Here is a 20,242-nt window from a genome sequence, read left to right as displayed (position 1 = left end):
AGCAGAAGGAGGTGTTTGGATTCTGGGTTTGGGTTTCACCAGTGTGGACATGAGCCTGTGTGTGGTCCTGTACGTCTGCTCCTGCCTCTTCCTCATGCTCCTCTTCTTCTTCTTCAAAGTCCGATCCAGGAGGTGGAAGCTCCGACACTCCCGCCTCCACGTCTGAGCCGGACCGGACCGGCTCGAGCCAGCTCAGGTTCAGGTCCGGGTACGCGGGTCCGATGTTTAAAACCGTCCACCTCGATGTTCCGCTCGCTGCTGCGTTACCACGGCAACCACCGAAACTACAGCGAGGGGGGCGATTCGCCTTTTCACCAGCAGGGAACAGACGGACCCGGCTTCAGGAGACCACCGGCCAGACTGGTTTTAGAATTCCTGTCCAATCGGCCGCCATTTAGTTTGAGGTCACAATGTCTGACAGATCACCTGACGGATCAGCTGACGGATCACCTGACGGATCACCTGACGGATCAGCTGACGGATCACCTGGGTTTGTGTCTGCAGCTCGAGCTGTTCTGAGATCAGGTTTCTCAGATCCGGTTTGAGCTGGAGCAGCTGGTTTTGCTGCAGGAGTCTTTGTTTCTTCTCACTTTCTGTTCGTAGCAGAATTCACGAACTGCCTTTCTGTCGTCGTCGACGTGCGGAGGACGCCGCCGTCTTGTTTGAATAACCTTTATTAGAATTGTTAGTGTGACAGTAATAAATGTAAATGTGAGGTTCTGGTCACTGTACCCAGGCCTGATCCGGACCATACTGGACTGGATTTGTTGTATTTAAAGAATTGGGTTTTAAACATGGACCGGACTTTCAGGTCTGGATTTATTTATAGTTACATTTAAAACTGGATCCTGTGAGCAGGTGTATGTTCAGATCTGTGTATCAGACCTGGACTGAACCTGCTGGACTGAACCTGCTGGTCTGGGTTTAAACGTCTCAGAACTCCACAGGAGGGACGTGGACATGATAGACCAGCAGCATGCTGGGACTGAACTGGACCAGACTGGTTCACTTTGTGCCAAATGTTTAACCTGCTGACAGACGACACACCTGTCCTCTGAGGCCCCGCCTCCTTGTGTGTGTGTGTGTGTGTGTGTGTGTGTGTGTGTGTGTGTGTGTGTGTGTGAGCCGTCCTGATGAGACTGATTGATTAATAACAATTCATCAGTGATGTCATCTATCAGCTGATATCTGATATTTTTTTAACATGAACACGTCTCCGATCCTTAAAAAACCCAGATTCGGGACCAGGATGTGTCCAGAGGGGGACGTTTACGTATGTCCCCCTCTGGACACACAACAGAGAGGAAAGTGAGACTCACCTGTGTGAAAATGCTTTTTTAAAATCCGAACTATAATAAGAAATACTGAGCCGGTGTTCAGCCCGTCTCTGAATGAGTCTGCGGCCTCGTGAACACCAGACGGTGTACACGTTATTAATGTCATCTCCTGAATAAAACGCAAAGCCCCAAATTTAAACTGATTCCAAACCATTCCAGGCCTTGAATTCAGATAACATTGTTTCAAGGTTTTTCCAGGACTTTCGGATCCTGTTGACGTTTGTTCGGGAAGAACCGCGGCGGTCGCCAGCGACGCCGAGTCGCCGCCGCTGAGAAGGAGTATTAAAAATGAAATGTTTTTAAAAACGTACGTCATCGGGACGATTCATCAGTGATGTCATCTATCAGCTGACGATGTGATGTCACAGCGGTGTTTATTTCTGTTTTCATATTAAACGTCCCAAACACCTGAATGTGATGAGTCGTGTGACTGTTTAACAGGTGACATCATCTCGGTACACCTTGACGCCGCTGTGTGACGACGGCAGAATAAAACTTTTCTTTTAATCAGACCGCGATTTAAAAACAAAGTGAGTTATTTTCCTACATTGTGAATAATACATTTATTTGTGTCCAAGTTTGGATTTTTTTATTTTTATCTGGTACAATGTTAAAATGTTCAAAACAATAAAAAAAAAAAAAAAAAGTAAAATGCTCAAATTGGAAAATGAAAAAAGCGCATAATTAAAGTAAAAATGGAAAAGCTTCAACAGACGGAAACAGAAGAATTTCAGTTTTTGATTTCAGGTTTTTAAATTTCCATTTCACAGGAACTGTTTGTCATTTAAATATTTACTTTTTGTATTTCATCACGGTCAGATTATTATTATTAAGAAGCAGTAAAATCTGTTTAAATCTCCTCTTTTTGATCTTGTTCTTCTTCTTCTTCTTCTTCTTCATTGTATTTCTTTATTTGAACCCTTTCTCCGGCTGAGGCGAGCCTCCATACATCCCCGCGAGCGCAGTCTGACAGTTGGTAGTGACACCGCGTGGCTTCAGGTAGACGCACCTGTTGCAGGCCGGCAGCGGCGATTCGCACTGATGTTTCCTGATTGGCTGTTTATTTGTGCGGCGGCCGGAGTTCCGCAGTGACGGAGTGACGAGTCGGGAGCTGCCGCTGTGGATTCCCCCGACCGTCCTCAGTCTCTGGGGACAAAAACGTCCCGATGGCCGTTTGTCTGCCGGTGCCTGAACTCGCCGTCTCACAGCTTCCAACCAACCGACTCTGCGTCTGCGTCACTTTGTGTTTTTGTGATGAATTATTTCACTGAGATGTAAATAATGTGTCTGAATAAACGATGTTGCCGCAGCTCTCGCTGACTCGTGTTTCCTGCAGGTTGCCGGGTGAAGGCGAGTAACGCCGCCCTGAGCCGCTGAGCAAGGCAGCGTGGCGCTAGACGGACAGGCAGGGATGTGAAAGCCTGTCTTTACGTCTGTCTCCGTCTCTGCGTGGACTGTAAGGAAGGGTCCATGATGTCATGTACATCACATGATCAAGCTATACATCTGAGAGCCAATCAGAGTGCGGCTGCTGGCGCTGTGAGGAAGCGCCCTGGTTGGTCCTTGTAATGAGTTAAATACTTCGGCTCTCCTGTCGAGTGCTGTCAGACCGTTTCCACGACGGGATCTGCAGCGTGATCGCAGCTCGTCCCGAGGGCAGCACGACTGATGAAGCGCTCTTCATCGCTCTTCACACCACACACGTCACGGTCCGTCCAGCCGCTGCCGGGACGGGTCACAGTGCTAGCATCCGCAGAGCCGCGCCGCTAACGTGGCTAAGAGATAAACGCCACCCGTCCAAGTGTTGTTGGCGTCGGCCATGTTTGTTGAGTCCACCACAGCCTCGCTCAACTCATCTGCATATTGAGAGTCTGCAGACTGACAGCTGGAACAGCCAATCAGAGTCAGGGTGTGTGACCTCACAGGCACTGAAACACACTGACACACACACACTGAAACACACACACACTGAAACACACACACTGAAACACACACACTGAAACACACACACACACTGAAACACACTGAAACACACACACACACTGACACACTGAAACACACTGAAACACACACACTGAAACACACACACACTGAAACACACACACTGAAACACACACACTGAAACACACACACACACTGAAACACACACACTGAAACACACACACACACTGAAAAACACACACACACACTGAAACACACACACTGAAACACACACACTGAAACACACACACACACTGAAACACACACACTGGAACACACACTGAAACACACACACTGAAAACACACACACTGAAACACACACACTGAAACACACACACTGAAACACACACACACACACACACTGGAAACACACACACACACTGAAAAACACACACACACACTGAAACACACACTGAACACACACACACTGACACACACACACACACTGGAGCACACACACGCTGGAAACACACACACACTGAAACACACACACACACTGAAACACACACACTGGAACACACACACACACTGACACACACACACACACTGAAACACACACACACAAACACACACACACACTGAAACACACACACACACACACACACACACACACACACACACTGAACACACTGACACACACACACACACACTGGAACACACACACTGAAACACACACACACTGAAACACACACACACTGAAACACACACACACACTGAAACACACACACTGAAACACACACACACACTGAAACACACACACTGAAACACACACACACACTGAAACACACACACACACACACTGAAACACACACACTGAAACACACACACACACTGAAACACACACACACACTGAAACACACACACTGAAACACACACACTGAAACACACACACACACTGAAACAGCAGCTACTGTAAAAGTCCTTATTTAGCCTCAGCACCACCCAACCACCTGTCTGTCTCTCTAACTGTCTGTCTCTCTAACTGTCTGTCTCTCTAACTGTCTCTCTCTCTAACTGTCTGTCTCTCTAACTGTCTCTCTGTCTGTCTCTCTCTAACTGTCTCTCTGTCTGTCTCTCTCTCTCTGTCTGTCTCTCTAACTGTCTGTCTCTCTAACTGTCTGTCTCTCATGTTAGAAACTATTCTGAACTATATGTGATGATGGAAGCTGAGGCTGCAAAAAGCTGTGTGTGTGTGTGTGTTACTGTGTGTGTGTGTGTGTTACTGTGTGTGTGTGTGTGTTACTGTGTGTGTCAGTGTGTGTTACTGTGAGTGTGTGTGTGTGTGTTACTGTGTGTGTGTGTGTTACTGTGTGTGTGTGTGTGTTACTGTGTGTGTGTGTGTTACTGTGTGTGTGTGTTACTGTGTGTGTGTGTGTGTTACTGTGTGTGTGTGTGTGTTACTGTGTGTGTCAGTGTGTGTTACTGTGAGTGTGTGTGTGTGTTACTGTGTGTGTGTGTGTGTGTGTGTGTTTCTGTGTGTGTGTGTTACTGTGTGTGTGTGTGTGTGTTACTGTGTGTGTCAGTGTGTGTGTACTGTGTGTGTGTGTGTGTGTGTGTACTGTGTGTGTGTGTGTGTGTGTTGTGTGTGTGTGTGTGTGTGTGTGTGTGTTACTGTGTGTGTCAGTGTGTGTGTGTTACTGTGTGTGTGTGTGTGTGTGTTACTGTGTGTGTGTGTGTGTTACTGTGTGTCAGTGTGTGTGTGTTACTGTGTGTGTGTGTGTGTGTGTGTCGGCCTGGCACACAGTCGCAGTATGCACGCTATGTACTCGGCATGCCAACTCAGCCTCGGCACTGCAATGCAGCGCTGTGCATTTGGCCAAGTCATGCCACACTCGCTCACACACACACACACACACACACACTCACACACACACACACACACACACACACACACACACACACACACAGTGTACACGTGTGTTTTTAGTGTGTTTGTTAGTGTGTTTGTCTCTTTATTCTTCAGCCTTGCAGTGTGTTCTTCTTCTCTATAGTGGATGAGCAGTGTAATGCTCTCTCTCTCTACACTCTGCCTCTATGTCTCTCGTCCTCTGCAGGGCAGTTAGCCGCATTAGCTCCCTCGCTGTCCTCAGATGACTCCTCCTCCTCCCTCCTCCCTCCTCCTCCTCCCTCCTCCTCCTCCTCCTCCTCCTCCTCCTCCTCCTCCTCGGCTGTCTGCTGTGTCTCTACCTCACTCCCCCCACCCCCACCCCCACCCACCCGTGACACACCAGACGATGCGTTGACTGAGCGGAGGAGAAGAAGAAAACCTCTCCCAGCCAGCCGTCCTGCCCGCTGCATGGAGGAGAAGCAGAGGAGGAAGAGGAGCAGAGAGGAGGTGAGGAGCTGTCTGTCTTTCCATCTACCTGTCTGTCTGCTTGTTACCTCCATCCTCCTCTAACTGTGTCTGTACTGTCTGTCTGTCTGCCTGTCTGTCTGTCTGCACTCTGAAACTGTTTCTGTTTCTTTTTAAAACAGCTGTCTGTCTCTAGCTACCTGTCTGTCTCTCTGCTTTCTGTCTGTCTGTTTACACTGTGTTCTCCCTGCCGCCTGTCTGTCTCTCTGCTGCAGCTGCACTGTAAACAACAATAACGCTGAACTGAACTCTGAAACAGACCGAACTCACCTGGACTGGACTCTACCAGACTGTACCAGACTCTGCTTGACTGTACTGTACTGGACTGGACTCTATTTGTCTCTAATGGACTTTACTGGACTCTACCAGACTGTACTGGTCTCTACTGGACTCTACTGTACTGCACTGTACATGAGGTCTGATTCAGGATCCGTCTGACTGATAAACACCATCACAAAGTGTCTTGATGATGATGATGATGATGATGTGCAGCTCAGTTTAAAAGAACGTGTGTCACTCTGCTGAAACTGATACGGGTGGAAAGTAACTAAGTACATTTACTCAAGTACTGTACTTAAGTACGTTTTTGAGGTACTTGTACTTCACTTGAACATTTCCATTTTCTGCTACACTACATCTCAGAGAAATATTGAACTTTAGTTGCTTTGCAGATTCAGATTAATAACAAAATATAAATCGACTAATAAATGATGATGTATTATTATAAATTAAGTTACCCGGCAGAATATAAAGTCATTAAAATGAGCCGCAGTGATGAACACGTTAATGCATCAAGAATTATAATTCAGTAATATGATATATATTATTCTTCATAATGAGTACTTTTACTTTTGGTACTTTAAGTACATTTTGATGCTAATACTTTTGCACTTTAAGTAAAATACTGAATGCAGGAGTTTTACTTGTAACAGTGTTTTTACAGTGTGGTATTACTACTTTTACTGCAGTAAAAGATCGGAGTACTTCTTCCCTCTCTGCTGATTAGACTCTCTTTTCCCCAGAATTAAACTATAACAGCTTCCTCACTTGGAACGTATTAGGATAAAGAAGACAATATTATTAACACTTTGAACTCAACTGAGGATGTTAAATATCTCAGTAACTTGGATATAAAGTGCTTCTGAATGAAAATACAGGTCTGCTGATTCTCTCTAGATGTCAGTGATGACCTTTGACCTTTTCACAGAGGTGAGTGTGAGCTGTCTGCAGTGTAAAAGGTCTCCAGCGGTGAAAGGATCCATAATCCAGTGCAGATAGTAGAGTGGATTGTATAATGATGGTTTTTCTGTTTTTGAAAGTAGAAACAAGCTCTGGTTTAATAATAATAAACTTTTATTTATAAAACACTTTTCAAAGCCAGTTACAAAGATCTTTACAAAAGTTAAAATTACTCAGGTAAAAGAACAACTTGTATAATCAAAAAATAACATAAAAGAATAAAACAGAACATCATCAGTAAAATAAGTTAAGCTCGTCAAAAGACAAAAGACTCACTTGCACATTTGTAGAAGTGAGTTTTTAAAAGAGGAAACTGTTGTAGTTGCTTTGATTGTAGTGGCGATTTGTCCTCGAACTAAATAAAAGAAAACGTGAATCTTACACTGGGAAAATAAGTCCAGCTTCCAGGCAAACGTTTCGTGCGGTTTATTTGACCATTTAGCAAACAAACGAAGAACAATGGCGTTTGCAGTCTCTCTTGCCCTGGTAAAAAAACTTGAACCCTTACCGGTGCCAACATTAACAAGTGCTCAAAAATAATGACACTAATCAAATAAATTAAAATTAATTCTGCCTTATTATTCAAACAAAACAGCAACAAAATAAAGATATTTAGTTATTAAATATTACAAAACAATAAATAGCTCCAACATTGATCTCCACAGGTAGGTCACTCAAGAGTCTAGGTTGGGGGTCCACATTTCGATTATATATTGGAGCCGGTCTTTCTTCTGTTTAAAATCTTCACAGCAGAGTTTCGAACATGCTGCCAACACGAGAGGTATCGTTAATGTTAAACAGAGATTCGTATGTTAGTTTTCTGTTTGAGCAAGTTGTTCAACATGAGTTTTGTAGGACAATCTGCTGTCTAACCAAATTACTAAGTACTAATCATGTTGTACTTGATCTATTGATTTCTATTAGGAGTATGGATCCGAGTAGGAACGTCAATGCTTTGCGCTCTCGTAACATGCAAACATTTCGGCTTTTTGGAGTTTAGAACGAGCTTTAAATTAGTAAAAGAGGTCTGGAGTTCATCAAACGCAGACTATAACCTGGAGAAGGCCTGGTTGGTTTGCTGTAGAGCCGGTGGCATACAGGATGTTATCATCTGCGTAGAAATAGACATTACAGTGTTCACCTGGAAAAGAAATATTATTTATGTGTAGAGTATAAATAGCAGGGGATCTCACATTGATCCTTGTGGGGTCTAACGACTGAAGATCTGTGCAGGAGACTGGCGACTAGAGTGCAGAGCTGGAGGCCGGCGACAGATAGTCTGACAGATGAGCCGGTGGGGCCAGTGATGCCAGGAAACCAAGAGACTGATGCTGAACAGGAACTGGACATTGCTGCAGCTCGGGAGCCCCGCTTTCTTGGAGGGGCCATCTTAAAGGCTAGCCGGGTCCCCCAGAAAGGAGACTCCCGGGGATAGTCTGAAGTGGGATCTGGCATGCGGCAGGCTTGCCAGCTCAGGACAGGCAGGCAGCAGGCCGGGTGAAGGCTGGTTGCTGGCAGGCCGAGAATCAGGCTAGTGGCCAGCAAGCCGGAGGCCACCTGCCAGTTCCAGATGCTGGAACTGGCAGGTGGCTGGCCAACTCCAAGCTAAGCCCAGCTTCAGATTCGCTGAGAGAATCCAGGTAGGGCTGCAAGCTTTGCTTGAGGTTGCCAATCACAGCTAAGTTCTCCGGAAAACTGGAAAGTTCAAAAGCCTGGGTCTTGACAAAGTTGTTTTCTCCATTAATGAGTACACAAAAAGCGTGCGCCTAACGTCCATGGAGTTTTCAATGGATAAGTGCAATCTCAAGAAATGAGCTCACGTCTTTCAGCTCGTCCACGAGAGATTTGACGTCTGCTGGGTCCACGTTTGGTCAGATCAAAAACAAACTTAATACAAATGTGAAACACATGATGCTGTAACCAAGGAAACATCTGACATACTAAGCTAACAGAGATCAGCGGGGTGGCGGCTCACCATCGGCCCTCCGTTGTCTCTCTTTGGGCCTTCTGTCGGCCCTCTGTCTGCCCCTGGTCGGCCCTCTGTTGGCTCCTGGTCGTCCTTCTGTCGGCCCTCTGTGGGCCCCAGGTCGTCCCTCTGTCGGCCCTCTGTCAGCCCCTGGTCGGCCCTCTGTCGGCTCCTGGTCGGCCCTCTGTCAGCCCCTGGTCGGCCCTCTGTTGGCCCCCGATCGTCCCTCTGTCGTCCCTCTGTGGGCCCCTGGTCGTCCCTCTGTCTGCCCCTGGTCGTCCCTCTGTCGGCCCTCTGTGGGCCCCTGGTCGTCCCTCTGTCTGCCCCTGGTCGTCCCTCTGTCGGCCCTCTGTGGGCCCCTGGTCGTCCCTCTGTCGGCCCCTTGTTGTCCCTCTGTCGGCCCCTGGTCGGCCCCCTCATGCTGCTCAGAATGTAAACATGAGGATTTAATGTAGATTTATAAAAGTCAAATTAATTTCATGGAGCAGCTGATAAAAGCAACGACATTAAAACTGGACTAGATTTAACTAACAGATTATAACCTTTATTTAATGACATTTGATGACAATATTTTCAACATATAACCGGATCTGCTGGACAGATTTGTTATACGTACACCAAAGTGTGATTGACAGGTTTATAAGTGAGGTGCCGCTGCAGTGATGGAGGTTTGTCTTCTTCCTACAGTCTGGATTCTACACAGAGAGAGAATTTGGTTGTGAACAGACTTTTAAATCACATATTTTACTTTTTTTACATTTTTATCATCTTTACATTTCTCTTTTTTCCCATTCTATCACATTTTATATTTATTGGATTTTTTCCTCCCTTTTTATTATATTTATTAAATTTGTTTTTAAATTTAAATAGATGTATCACGTGCAAAAAAAGATTCACATACATATATTTTTGTCTTGAAGTTATGAGATAATTATTTACAGTCTGTTAGGTTACAAACTGAACATGTTCGAACATGTTCGTGTGTTGTATATGGAAAACTGTCTGGACATATTTTTCTTTATTTGGCCACTAAAAGTATTTTAAACTCCTCCACCCCTCGTCTCCTCCCTCCTGTCCCCTAACTCCTCCACCCCCCGTCTCCTCCCCCTCATGTTCTAGCTTTGTCTCTGTGCTGAGCTGACCTCCATCCTGATGAACCTCCTCCTGCCCGTCCCGCTCTGACTCAACACCTCCGACCTGAACACCACCACCCCTCCCCCTGCCTCCCCCAGCCCTGACCTCTGACCTCTGACCTCCCTGTTTCCTTCACAACAACATGGATCTGAAACGTTTTGGAGGTGATATCTGCAGGATTCCTGACACTTAAACACTCTGAACTCTGGCTGGTCAGGACCACCGGCTAGTCTGAACCCTCAGTCACTTCCTGTCCCGTCCTCCTCTGGACCGACAGCGTCCACCATGTCCGAGGGGCTGCTGCAGGTGGAGATCCCGGACTTCGGCAGCAGCGTGCTGGGCAGCCTAAACGAGCAGCGGCTGCTGGGTCACTACTGCGACGTCTCCATCCTGGTGCAGGGTCAGGCCTTCAAGGCGCACCGGGCCGTCCTCGCCGCCTCCTCGCTCTACTTCAGAGACCTGTTCAGCTCTGCAGCCGACTCCTCCTCTTCGTCCTCTTCCTCGTCCTCCTCCTCCCAGGCGGTGTTCGAGCTGCCGTCCTCTGTGACGCCGACGTGTTTCCAGCAGATTCTGTCCTTCTGCTACACGGGGCGCCTCAGCATGGCCGCCAGCGAGCAGCTGGTGCTCATGTACACCGCCGGGTACCTGCAGATCCAGAACATCGTGGAGCGAGGCATGGAGCTGATGATGATGAAGGCCTCCTCCTCCTCTTCGCCTCTCTGCTGCGACTCCCAGGTGGGTTTGACCACAGATATAGAATACACAGGTATGTGGAGTGTGAGGCGTTATTTCAGCTTCCTGCAGTTAAACAGTTCATGTTCCTCATGTTCAGTGTTGCTGACTGACGGTTTGTGACGGACAGGAAACTCACCAGAACAGAAGATGAACAGCTGTGTTAGAAAATATCTGGTTCTTTGATAAAAAGTCAAAGCTACAAGAAGCCTGAGGACATAAAAACTGAAGGAGAGGAGTCAGCTATGACTCCCAGGGTGCATTTCACTAACAAACAGCCAATCGCAGAGCTTCACATTATGTTACGCGCTGCACTAACGGTGAGCGGAAGCTAAAGATTAGGATGTTCCGAAAACTTACAGTTTGCAGCTTAAATCAAGTTCTGGGATGAATTCGGTAACCTTGGCGATGTAAGGCTAAAATCATAGCTCCAGTTATGTTTTAAGGAACATCGGGCTTCGTGCAAGAACGGACGGTTCGTACGGCTCGTACGAACAGATTCGTTCTGAAGTGACACGTACAAGGGGTTCAAGAGAATTTGTCCAGTTCCTCGTATTTAGTATTTTCTCTTTCGTATGAACGAAGGTAGCATTTGTCAAGTTGAAACGAGCACTTTACGACAAGTTTGTGCAATTAAGACTGTTTGGTGAAGTTTCAGTGCTCTTCAGTATATTAGCATCTCTTTTTAACTTTATTTAAAACATTGATGTATTACAGACAACCTCAGCAGACGAGCTCGGGGGTTTTGACGCCCCGATGGTCCAGCAGCAGCACAGCGCCCCCCAGCTGCAGCAGGCCAGTCCAGACCAGCCGTCCCTGAGCCCAGAGGAGCTGCTGCTGGCCGTCAGCAGGATCAAACAGGAGAGAGCCGACACTCCTCCAGCTGAGGAGAACGGAGGAGGAGCAGCGGGAGGAGGAGGAGGAGAGGAGGCCAGGTGAGGACAAACAGGAGTTCACTTCAGATCTGTGTGATCATTCTGGGGCAGTCCGGTGGACCGGAGCAGTGCTTACCAACCTTTTTGTCTTGTGACGCCTTTAAAAACTTCTACTACTTGTGACCTTGATCCAACACTGATTTTTTTGCTTTGTTTTGTTTGAAAACATTTTTAAAAATCATCTAAATTGATCCAGTAATTCACAAGAAAAACACAATAAGAGGAAAGTCACACATACTAGTGTAGCAGAAAGACGCTACACAAGCAGCAAGTCCTGACCCCCCCAGGTTGGCAACCACTTGCCGGCAGCTTTAGGATGCTGAGCACGTAATCTTCCTGGTTCAGGCCCGGCCGAGGTCATCCATCCTCTGCACTCATTTCCTGTCATCTGTACCTGTCAAGAAAATGAACTGTATCACATTTTGACCAACAAAGGACAACATTGTTGAGCCCCAACAAGTCTAACTGTCTTGATCTGAAACAGATGTGTGGAAAACCAACCTGAACCCAACTTGAATTAATTAAAGGTACCCGGTCGAGTTGTCTTGTAAACAGACAAGTCAGTGTTTCTCACCAAAATGCATTGTGTGTATCCTTGAGGCCTGGCAGACGTGTTCAATGCATTTCCTGCATTGTTTACATCCACGGTCGCTAGCTGGCAGTCCTCTTGTTCCCACCTGTGCTGCAGCATTGCTCTTGGTGTGTGACCACTCCCAAATGTAAATCAGTGGAATAAAATCCTTAGTCAGGAATGTGGATCGTGCCGCTGCATGCTTGAAATCGTGCCAGAGACAGAAACAAAACAGGGACTCGTAAGAACATTGTTCATCTCCTCCACAGTGGTGCTAGTGATCAAACATTCAACAGGGTACCAAAGTAAAAAGACAGAGACCCGATTCACGGACCTGTGAAAAAATTACCCAAATCCGAAGTGCATAAATTCATTTTATAAAAAAGTGAGACCCGAGGACAGTCAGACCGAATCCAAATAGACTTGAGGATAACTAGGCCTGGTCTTTCAGAACAGGTACCCTTTAAGCCCAAATTATACTTTAGGCTTTTGCATGAATTGTGTCATCTGCCTGTCTGAGCAGGTGCAACCTAAAATTTATGACCATATGCGCCGTACGCCGACAAACACGTATGAGCACACGTCCGTTTGTGGACTACATCCGACCATTTAGACATGTTTGGACAGCACTCCATATTAACAAGTTCATTTCACTTACAGTCTTTAGACTGGACCCGGCCTGACTCTGGTCCCGGGTCTGGTCTCCGTAACTGGGAACTGAGAGGACCTGCGAAGACCTCTAACGTAGAGCTCTGACATAAAAAGTACTCATTATAAAGCTACAAAAATGTTTTAACAAACAACTCTTACTTCTGGTATAATAAATTATTTCTGCATCAAAAACACTGGACGTCATCTGTCTCCTCCCGGTCTGACTTGTCCTTGTTGTTCTGTCCTCAGAGTGGACATTGTGGGGGACCTCCAGTCCTCCAGGAGTAGTGCTCTGTGTTACCTGGGCTCAGGTGGAGGTCTGGTTTCGGGGCTGCAGTCCTACCTGCTGGCAGGCGGGGGGCGCTCCAGTCCAGGAGGCTCCAGCCTTCCCACAGACTCCCCTCCCTCTCATCCCCCCACCGAGGAGGAGCTGGAGGAGGATTATTACGGGAACACCGTCCACTCCGGACTATACCATCACATCTACGGACATCCCGGAAACCCCTACAGTAAGTTACATCATGGTACAAACCCATCTAGCTGTGCTCCTAGTATGGAAGTTCATTAACCACAAAGCTAATCCCTCTGTGAATCCAGATTTGATCCGGGACAGATTCACAGGCTCAGAGAAGGTTTAGAGAATAAACCCGGACAGCTTGGTGGTTCTGAGCTCCAGAAGAATTACGGGCACACACATTGATAGCATATGACGCGTCATAACACCTGCACCCATTTAGCACTTTTTTAACAAATAGTTCCGCGAAATATGGAACCAGAGGAACTAAACTTAAGAATAAAACTGGGAACTAAACGTCCGTTTCACACATTACCGTCTGTGTTTGCTCCGCATCTGAAGAACCGTGAAGATTTGGCAAATTAGTCCAATTTCATATTAGAAAACTGTTAGACTACTCAGGGAGCCAACAACATAACTTTGTTTTCCTCCCAGTATTGATTCTAGAGTGACCCAGTGCGTCTTCACTTTCTTATTTAAGCCGAACACAAGTTGTAGGTTTGTTTTTGACCAATTGTGACGTTCAGCCCTGCTAGTTCCTGGGCCCTCAGAAAGTCCTACCCCCCAGAGCAAGGACTGTGGTAGGTTCCTGAAATTGTTTCTGGGCCATTAGAAAGTACTACACCCAGGGAGCCTGGTAGCCAAATGGTTAAGATGCATACCATGTGACCGCAATGTCCCTGGTTTGATTCCGGCCTGGGACCTTCGTTGCATGTCGTACCCCTCTCTCTCCCCTCGTTTCCTGAGTGACTCTATACCATCAGCTGTCCAATAAGAGCAAAAAATGTCGGAAAAAGAAAGCAGAACCCTAGAACAGGAACATTGGCTTAGGAACTAAATCTAGTGCCTAGTTCCTTTGGTCAGAACGCAGGTAAGCTTCCTGACCTTCCTCGTTTCCTATATAAGCCTGCACACTGACGGCATCTTAACATGTCAACTAGTCGGGATACACCACTGTCCTATTTCCCACAAAAGCAACGGTTTCTTTACACTTCCTGCCCCGGACTGGTAGATCCCGGCTACTGTACTCTGGCGCGTCTTCAGGCGTCAGTTGATGCAAGTTAAATGATGCGATACTATATCACATGTCTGGTGTGTTTTTGCACTTTATATTCCTAACAACTAAGAGCAGAGCCAACTCCATTTGATTAGACCTGCATGTGTCATCCAGTCCTCTCGGTAAAGTCGGACTTTACGGTTCTCAGCGCACAGAGATGAAACTGAAACATCTGGTAACACAAGAACTTTACCAAAGACTGAATCCAAATGTCCTTCTTTTGGACTCGCAGAATGAGCCCTCTCGGACTTCAATCATACGCACTGACATGTCTAAAGTGCTCACCGTCATCTGTTCCCGGGAAGTCTGCGAGGGCGCTGGGCCTAAAGTGAATAAAATGCGCTATGAGACATGACTGAAACCCCTGACTCATGTCCGTGAATATTCGTAACCCATTGTATTTGTTGGAAGAAAACCAACCCTTGCCTGTTTAACTCTGCAGATTATAACAAATGCAATCTAAATGTTTGGGCCTGTGTATATTCTGTTTGTGTGAAATATCAAATCAAATCACCTCAAGCAGACTCTCTGGAGGTCCAGAGAAAGTCCACATGAGTGCGGACTTGATGAATTGTGGATTTGGACAGACCTCAGCTCTCGCGGACTATCGGACGCTTTCCCGGAAAGTCTGCGAGGGCCGAGGTCTGTCTGCAGGTCTGGGGAAGTCTGGACATTTGGATTTAAAAATGTCAGGGTGTTCCCTTGCCTCATAGTTAGCTCCCATTCACCTCAGCACACCTCTTGGAGCAGCATCTAGTGGACATTAGAGGAACTGCAGCTTTAGACACTTGAGTATTTGCTTCAACGATCCACAGGTTCACTTAACTTTGTTTTATATTTTTGTCGTTATGCTAAACAACGCATCGCTCTGCTTCTCATTGGTCCAGTCCAAGAAAAGATGGAGATGCTGTCCCTCCCGTTGGCTAACGAGCGCCGGCCCTGCGTGCTGGTTGGTCGGGACAACATGGCCCTCCCTGCCAGCCTGATCAGTCAGATCGGGTATCGCTGCCACCCGTCGCTCTACACTGAGGGAGACCCGGGAGAGAAGGTGGAGCTGGTGGCAGGTAGGACAACAGAACACCTGTCCAGCTGTGGGGAGTTTTGGACATGACGTGTTCAGTTTTACACTCATATAAAAAGGGAGAAAGTGAATATGGCCCACGAGGTGGTAAATAAGCAGTGATTTCAGACACAGCTCTGTTCTTTAAGTTGCTAATGTGTTGTCATGGTAACAGGATCGTTAGGAAGGTCATTAAACACAAAACTGTCTGGAAGAGCTGAGAGAGGCAGACAGGCTGAAGAGACGAGTTATGTAACCCAAATGTTATATACTCTGATGTGGTGTATGTATATGATGTGTGTGTGTGTGTGTGTGTTCAGGTTCAGGTGTGTTCATGACACGAGGTCAGCTGATGAACTGTCACCTGTGTGCCGGAGTCAAACACAAGGTGCTGCTCAGGAGACTGCTGGCTACGTTCTTCGACAGGTGAGCTGTTGAACTCTGCTGAACGCGTTTAAACACTGTTTTCATCTCTATGAGTCTACAAAGAGAGAGATCCCGGACCTGGTTAGCTTAGCATAGCATAAGGAATGGAAGCTGGGGTGAACTACTAGCTTGGCTCTATTCAAAGTTCAAAAATACACCTACCGACGCCTCCTAAAGCTCCCTCACATGCTCAGAGAAAGGTTTAAAATACCTGTTTACATTCTCTTGACCTGTGATGATGCTCTCCGCTAGCATCCTGAAGCCCATCAGAGAGAAACGGAGCATCGGCTGTGTTTAATTCACTCAGGGAAACATTCAAGATGATTTATTGAAAGATTACTAATTGAAGCTCAACTTAGCTGCTATGTTGAGCTTTTAGAAGACAGCATGTCACATGCTGTCTTATGTTTGCAAACTGGCTCTAATTACCTTCCAGACGTGATGTAGCCAAGTTAGCAAGGCTACCAGAAAACTGGCTACAAAGCCTTCAGGTGTCTTAGGCCCCCTTACTTTGCACCTTGTAGATTTTCCCCATCAGAGCAGTGACTTTAACCGTCAGTGTTTTTTACAATTGATACGTTTGTTTTTGTAATCCTCCAAAATAGGTATGCACCCATATATATATATATATATGTATATATGTATATGTGTATATATATATGTATATATTTATGTATGTATATATGTATATGTCCGTTTTCAAATACCTTTAAAACAGATCAAAATGTGTATACGTATAGGTCCATTTTTGGATTATATCAGCAATTTAAATTTCCAGATATATTCCAAAAGTGAGTTTTGTACAGAATCAGAGTCAGAAACACTTTATTGATCTCCGAGGGGAAACTCTTTGTTACAGCAGCTCGCTGTCACGTCAGTCACACAGGAAGAGAAGCACTGAGCAAAACATATAATACAGGTCAGATTAATTAAGTACCAAGTGGGTATAAAGAATAAAATTAAAATAAGTGTAAAGTACAAAGTGGATTTACCGGTTGGTAAGTATGTACGGTCTAATAGTTACGGTTGTGAAAGACTTGTGTACTCTAGACAGGGGTAGTGACTCATCAGTAAGCAGTCATCTGATTGGACGAACAGTTTAACCTCCGCCAAACAGTCGACAGACTGAAATATTTTCTACCTGCGCGTTCCTGTAAACATGTCGAACATTCTTCAAAATGAACCAAAAAGAGGCGACGTCACGCCCTGACGGTGTGACGTCAGCAGACGTCACGTGACGGTGTGACGTCAGCAGACGTCACGTGACGGTGTGACGTCAGCAGACGTCACGTGACGGTGTGTTAATTATTCCAGAACACTCTGCCACTCGGCGAGCTGCTGCTTTACATAACCGCTCTGTCACACTGCCTCGGAGAGAGAGGGCGAATCTAAAGCTCCGTATAGGTGCTGATTGGGTTGTTATGGTATCCATAGAAACACTCTGGCCAATAGCTGTGGGACAGGAATCCGCTCCTCCACCAATGATCCGAGCCGAAAGCCTCTGGACAACCGAGTGTTAAACACCGTCAAACGTAAGACACACACACACACACACACAGACACACACACACAGAAACACACACACACAGAAACACACACTCACACACACACACAGAAACACACACACACACACACACACACACACAGAAACACACACACACACACACACACACACACACACACACAAACACACACAGTCTGACTCCTGGATTTATGTCTTTTTACTGTATTTTGGATAATCCTCCTCCTCTTCCTCCTTTTCTTTTTACTCCTACTTCTCCTCCTCTACCTCGGCCGCCTGCTCTTCCTCTCTTTTCTCTTCCTCCTCTTCCTTTCCTTCGTGCTCCTCTTCTTTCTCCCCCTCCTCCTCGTCCGCCCCTCCTCTTCCCCCCCCTCCCCCTCCTTTCTCCTCCTCTTCCTCCCCCTCCTCTCCCCCCCCCCTTTCTCCTCCTCTTCCTCCCCCTCCTTTTCCTCTTCTTCCCCCTCCTCCTCCTCTTCCTCCCCCTCCTTTTCCTCTTCCTCTCCCCCTCCTCCTCTTCCTCCCCTTCCTCCTTCCTCTTCCTCCTCCTCCCCTCTTCCTCCCCCTCCTTTCCTCCTCTTCTTCCCCTTCGTGCTCCTCCTCTTCCTCCCCTTCCTCCTCCCCTTCCTCCCCCTTTTCCTCCTCTTCTTCCCCTTCTCCCTCCTCTTCCTCCCCTCCTCCTCCTCCTCTTCCTCCCCCCTCCCCTCCTCCCCTTCTCTCCTCCTCTTCCTCCCCTCCTCCTCCTCCTCCTCCTCCTCCTCCTCTCCTCCTCCTCCTCCTCCTCCTCTTCCTCCCCTCCTCCTCCTCCTCCCTCTCCTCCTCCTCCTCCCCTCCTCCTCCTCCTCCTCCTCCTCTCCTCCTCCTCCTCCTCCTCCTCCTCCTCCTCCTCCTCCTCCTCCTCCTCCTCCTCCTCCTCCTCCTCCTCTCTCTCCTCCTCCTCCTCCTCCTCCTCCTCCTCCTCCTCCTCCTCCTCCTCCTCCTCCTCCTCCTCCTCCTCCTCCTCCTCCTCCTCCTCCTCCTCCTCCTCCTCCTCCTCCTCCTCCTCCTCCTCCTCCTCCTCCTCCTCCTCCTCCTCCCTCCTCCTCCTCCTCCTCCTCCTCCTCCTCCTCCTCCTCCTCCTCCTCCTCCTCCTCCTCCTCTCCTCCTCCTCCTCCTCTTCCTCCTCCTCCTCCTCCTCCTCCTCCTCCTCCTCCCCTCCTCCTCCTCCTCCTCCTCCTCCTCCTCCTCCTCTCTCCTCTCCTCCCCCTCCTCCTCTTCCTCCTCCTCCTCCCCCTCCTCCTCTCCTCCTCCTCCTCCCCTCCCCCTCCTCCCCTCCTCCCCCTCCTCCTCCCCCTCCTCCCCTTCCTCCGCCTCCTTTTCCTCTTCTTCCCCTTCGTGCTCCCCCCTCCTTCCTCCCCCTCCTCCCCCTCTCCTCAGTCTACTGTCAGAACTTTGCTCCTAACTTCAAGGAGAGTGAGATGAACGTGATCGCGGCCGACATGTGCACCAACGCCCGCAGAGTCCGTAAACGCTGGCTCCCCAAGATCCAGTCTCTGCTCCCCGACAGCCTCTCCGCCTCCACCCACCCCCGCAAGGGTAAGAGGGGGGGGGGGTCGGGAGGAGGAGGTCAGGGAGGAGACGCGGCGGTGCAGCCCAGCGGCAGCCCCTTTGAGCTGGACCTGCGGCAGCTCGGCGCTTCCTACCTCGGCCTGGAGGCTCCGCTGTACGCCGAGCGACGCGAGAGGGAGGCGGCGGGGGACAGAGAGAGGGAGAAGGAGGCCCCGGCCGCCCTCCTGCCCCACCTGCAGTTCGCCGGGTCTCGTGGGGGAGGAGGAGGGGGGGGCGGCGTGCAGGCGGAGGAGGGTCTGATGGGAGGCGAGGCGGACGGGGGAGGGAGGCTACAGACTGAACAACCCTCAGACCTCCCCCTGTCCTCCTCCTCTTCCTCCTCCTCATCCTCCTCCTCCTCCCCCCAGCCCGCAGAGCCCGCCACTCCTCACAGGGGATTGGCCGACACGCATGAGAGGGGGGCGGAGCCTCTGGAAGACAGCCAATAAGCTTTCTATCGCATCTGCCTACCTGTATGTAAATAACACAATAGCTACCTGTCCCCTCACCTGTCTGTCTGTCCCCACCTGTCTGTCCCTACCTCACTACCTGTCTACCTCTCTGCCCTCTGTCTGTCTGTCTGCTCCTTTACCTGTCTGTCCACCTACCTGTCTGTCTGTCTGCTCGGCTCTGCTGCATGTTAACAGCCTCCTGCAGTCCAGCACACAGGCCCATAGCAACAGGACTGATGATGATGATGATGATGATAATATTCACTCTGATAACGACAATAAAGCTTCTTAATAATCAGACGGCTGTTTGTGTCTTCTCTGTTTGATCTGAACTGAATCATTAAAACGCTGTGGCCCCCCCGGCCCTTCCTGTAGCGCCCCCCTCAGGACAGACTCCTGTCCAGATGAATCATCACGATGCTGTTTGTTCATGTCGTGGCTGTGATGGACTCTGCGGCCTCCAGGGGGCGCAAGCAGGACTTCAAACTGTCTTAATTCAATTTGAGGAGAGCTGAGTTTTCCTACAGATTTATTAAAGGCCGGATAATGTCCAAGAACACGAGATGTTTTACCTGCTGCTTTCACATCAGGTTCCTGCAGGTTCACAGGTTCGATTCCACCTGAACAAGACTATGAGTGTTTTCACACTTGGACCTATATTCTGAGCAAATATCTGAACGTGCTAATATGTACAGCAGCAGAAATGTGCAGTACGTACATTTACACATG

At 48.1% G+C, this 20,242-nt stretch overlaps 3 protein-coding genes across 7 annotated transcripts in view; 2 read left to right on the top strand and 1 right to left on the bottom strand.

Annotated features, from left to right (window-relative positions):
* Nucleotides 1–2,648, top strand: part of qsox2 (quiescin Q6 sulfhydryl oxidase 2) — a 13,766-nt gene extending 11,118 nt beyond the window's left edge. The window contains exon 12 of the mRNA XM_044195781.1: nucleotides 1–2,648. This exon is cut by the window's left edge and continues 376 nt beyond it. Within this exon, the coding sequence (XP_044051716.1) occupies nucleotides 1–166 (166 nt within the window). The 3' untranslated portion in view covers nucleotides 167–2,648.
* A 127-nt stretch (nucleotides 2,649–2,775) lies between these two features.
* Nucleotides 2,776–19,811, top strand: LOC122876001 (nucleus accumbens-associated protein 2-like). 2 transcript variants are annotated; one of them, XM_044195783.1, is made up of 9 exons: nucleotides 2,776–3,246; nucleotides 5,372–5,652; nucleotides 9,995–10,744; nucleotides 11,459–11,676; nucleotides 13,148–13,407; nucleotides 15,357–15,533; nucleotides 15,850–15,955; nucleotides 17,390–17,487; nucleotides 18,891–19,811. In XM_044195783.1, exons 3-9 carry the CDS (start codon nucleotides 10,295–10,297, stop codon nucleotides 19,508–19,510), a joined length of 1,929 nt encoding a protein of 642 aa, XP_044051718.1. In that variant the 5' UTR covers nucleotides 2,776–3,246; nucleotides 5,372–5,652; nucleotides 9,995–10,294; the 3' UTR covers nucleotides 19,511–19,811. The 2 variants fall into 2 exon arrangements, with proteins under 2 accessions (XP_044051718.1, XP_044051717.1); XM_044195782.1 differs by having other exon boundaries at nucleotides 15,351–15,533.
* LOC122876015 (protein PBMUCL2-like) lies at nucleotides 6,423–13,140 on the bottom strand. Of its 4 annotated transcripts, none has more exons than XR_006377983.1 (3): nucleotides 11,915–13,140; nucleotides 9,492–9,570; nucleotides 6,423–9,296 (listed from the first exon to the last, which is right to left on the bottom strand). XR_006377983.1 is itself a non-coding variant. In XM_044195814.1 (2 exons), exon 2 carries the CDS (start codon nucleotides 9,293–9,295, stop codon nucleotides 8,855–8,857), a length of 441 nt encoding a protein of 146 aa, XP_044051749.1. In that variant the 5' UTR covers nucleotide 9,296; nucleotides 9,492–9,637; the 3' UTR covers nucleotides 6,423–8,854. The 4 variants fall into 4 exon arrangements, 1 of the variants encoding a protein (XP_044051749.1); XR_006377984.1 differs by having other exon boundaries at nucleotides 6,423–9,570; nucleotides 11,915–12,070; nucleotides 12,251–13,140; XR_006377982.1 differs by having other exon boundaries at nucleotides 6,423–9,570; nucleotides 11,915–12,449; nucleotides 12,906–13,140.
* Nucleotides 19,812–20,242: the final 431 nt, after the last annotated feature.

This window comes from Siniperca chuatsi, linkage group LG5 (assembly GCF_020085105.1).
Source record: "Siniperca chuatsi isolate FFG_IHB_CAS linkage group LG5, ASM2008510v1, whole genome shotgun sequence".
In the NCBI taxonomy this organism is placed as follows: domain Eukaryota; kingdom Metazoa; phylum Chordata; class Actinopteri; order Centrarchiformes; family Sinipercidae; genus Siniperca; species Siniperca chuatsi.
The sequence above is the reverse complement of the archived record's forward strand: the minus strand, read 5'-3'. Positions and strand labels throughout refer to the sequence as shown.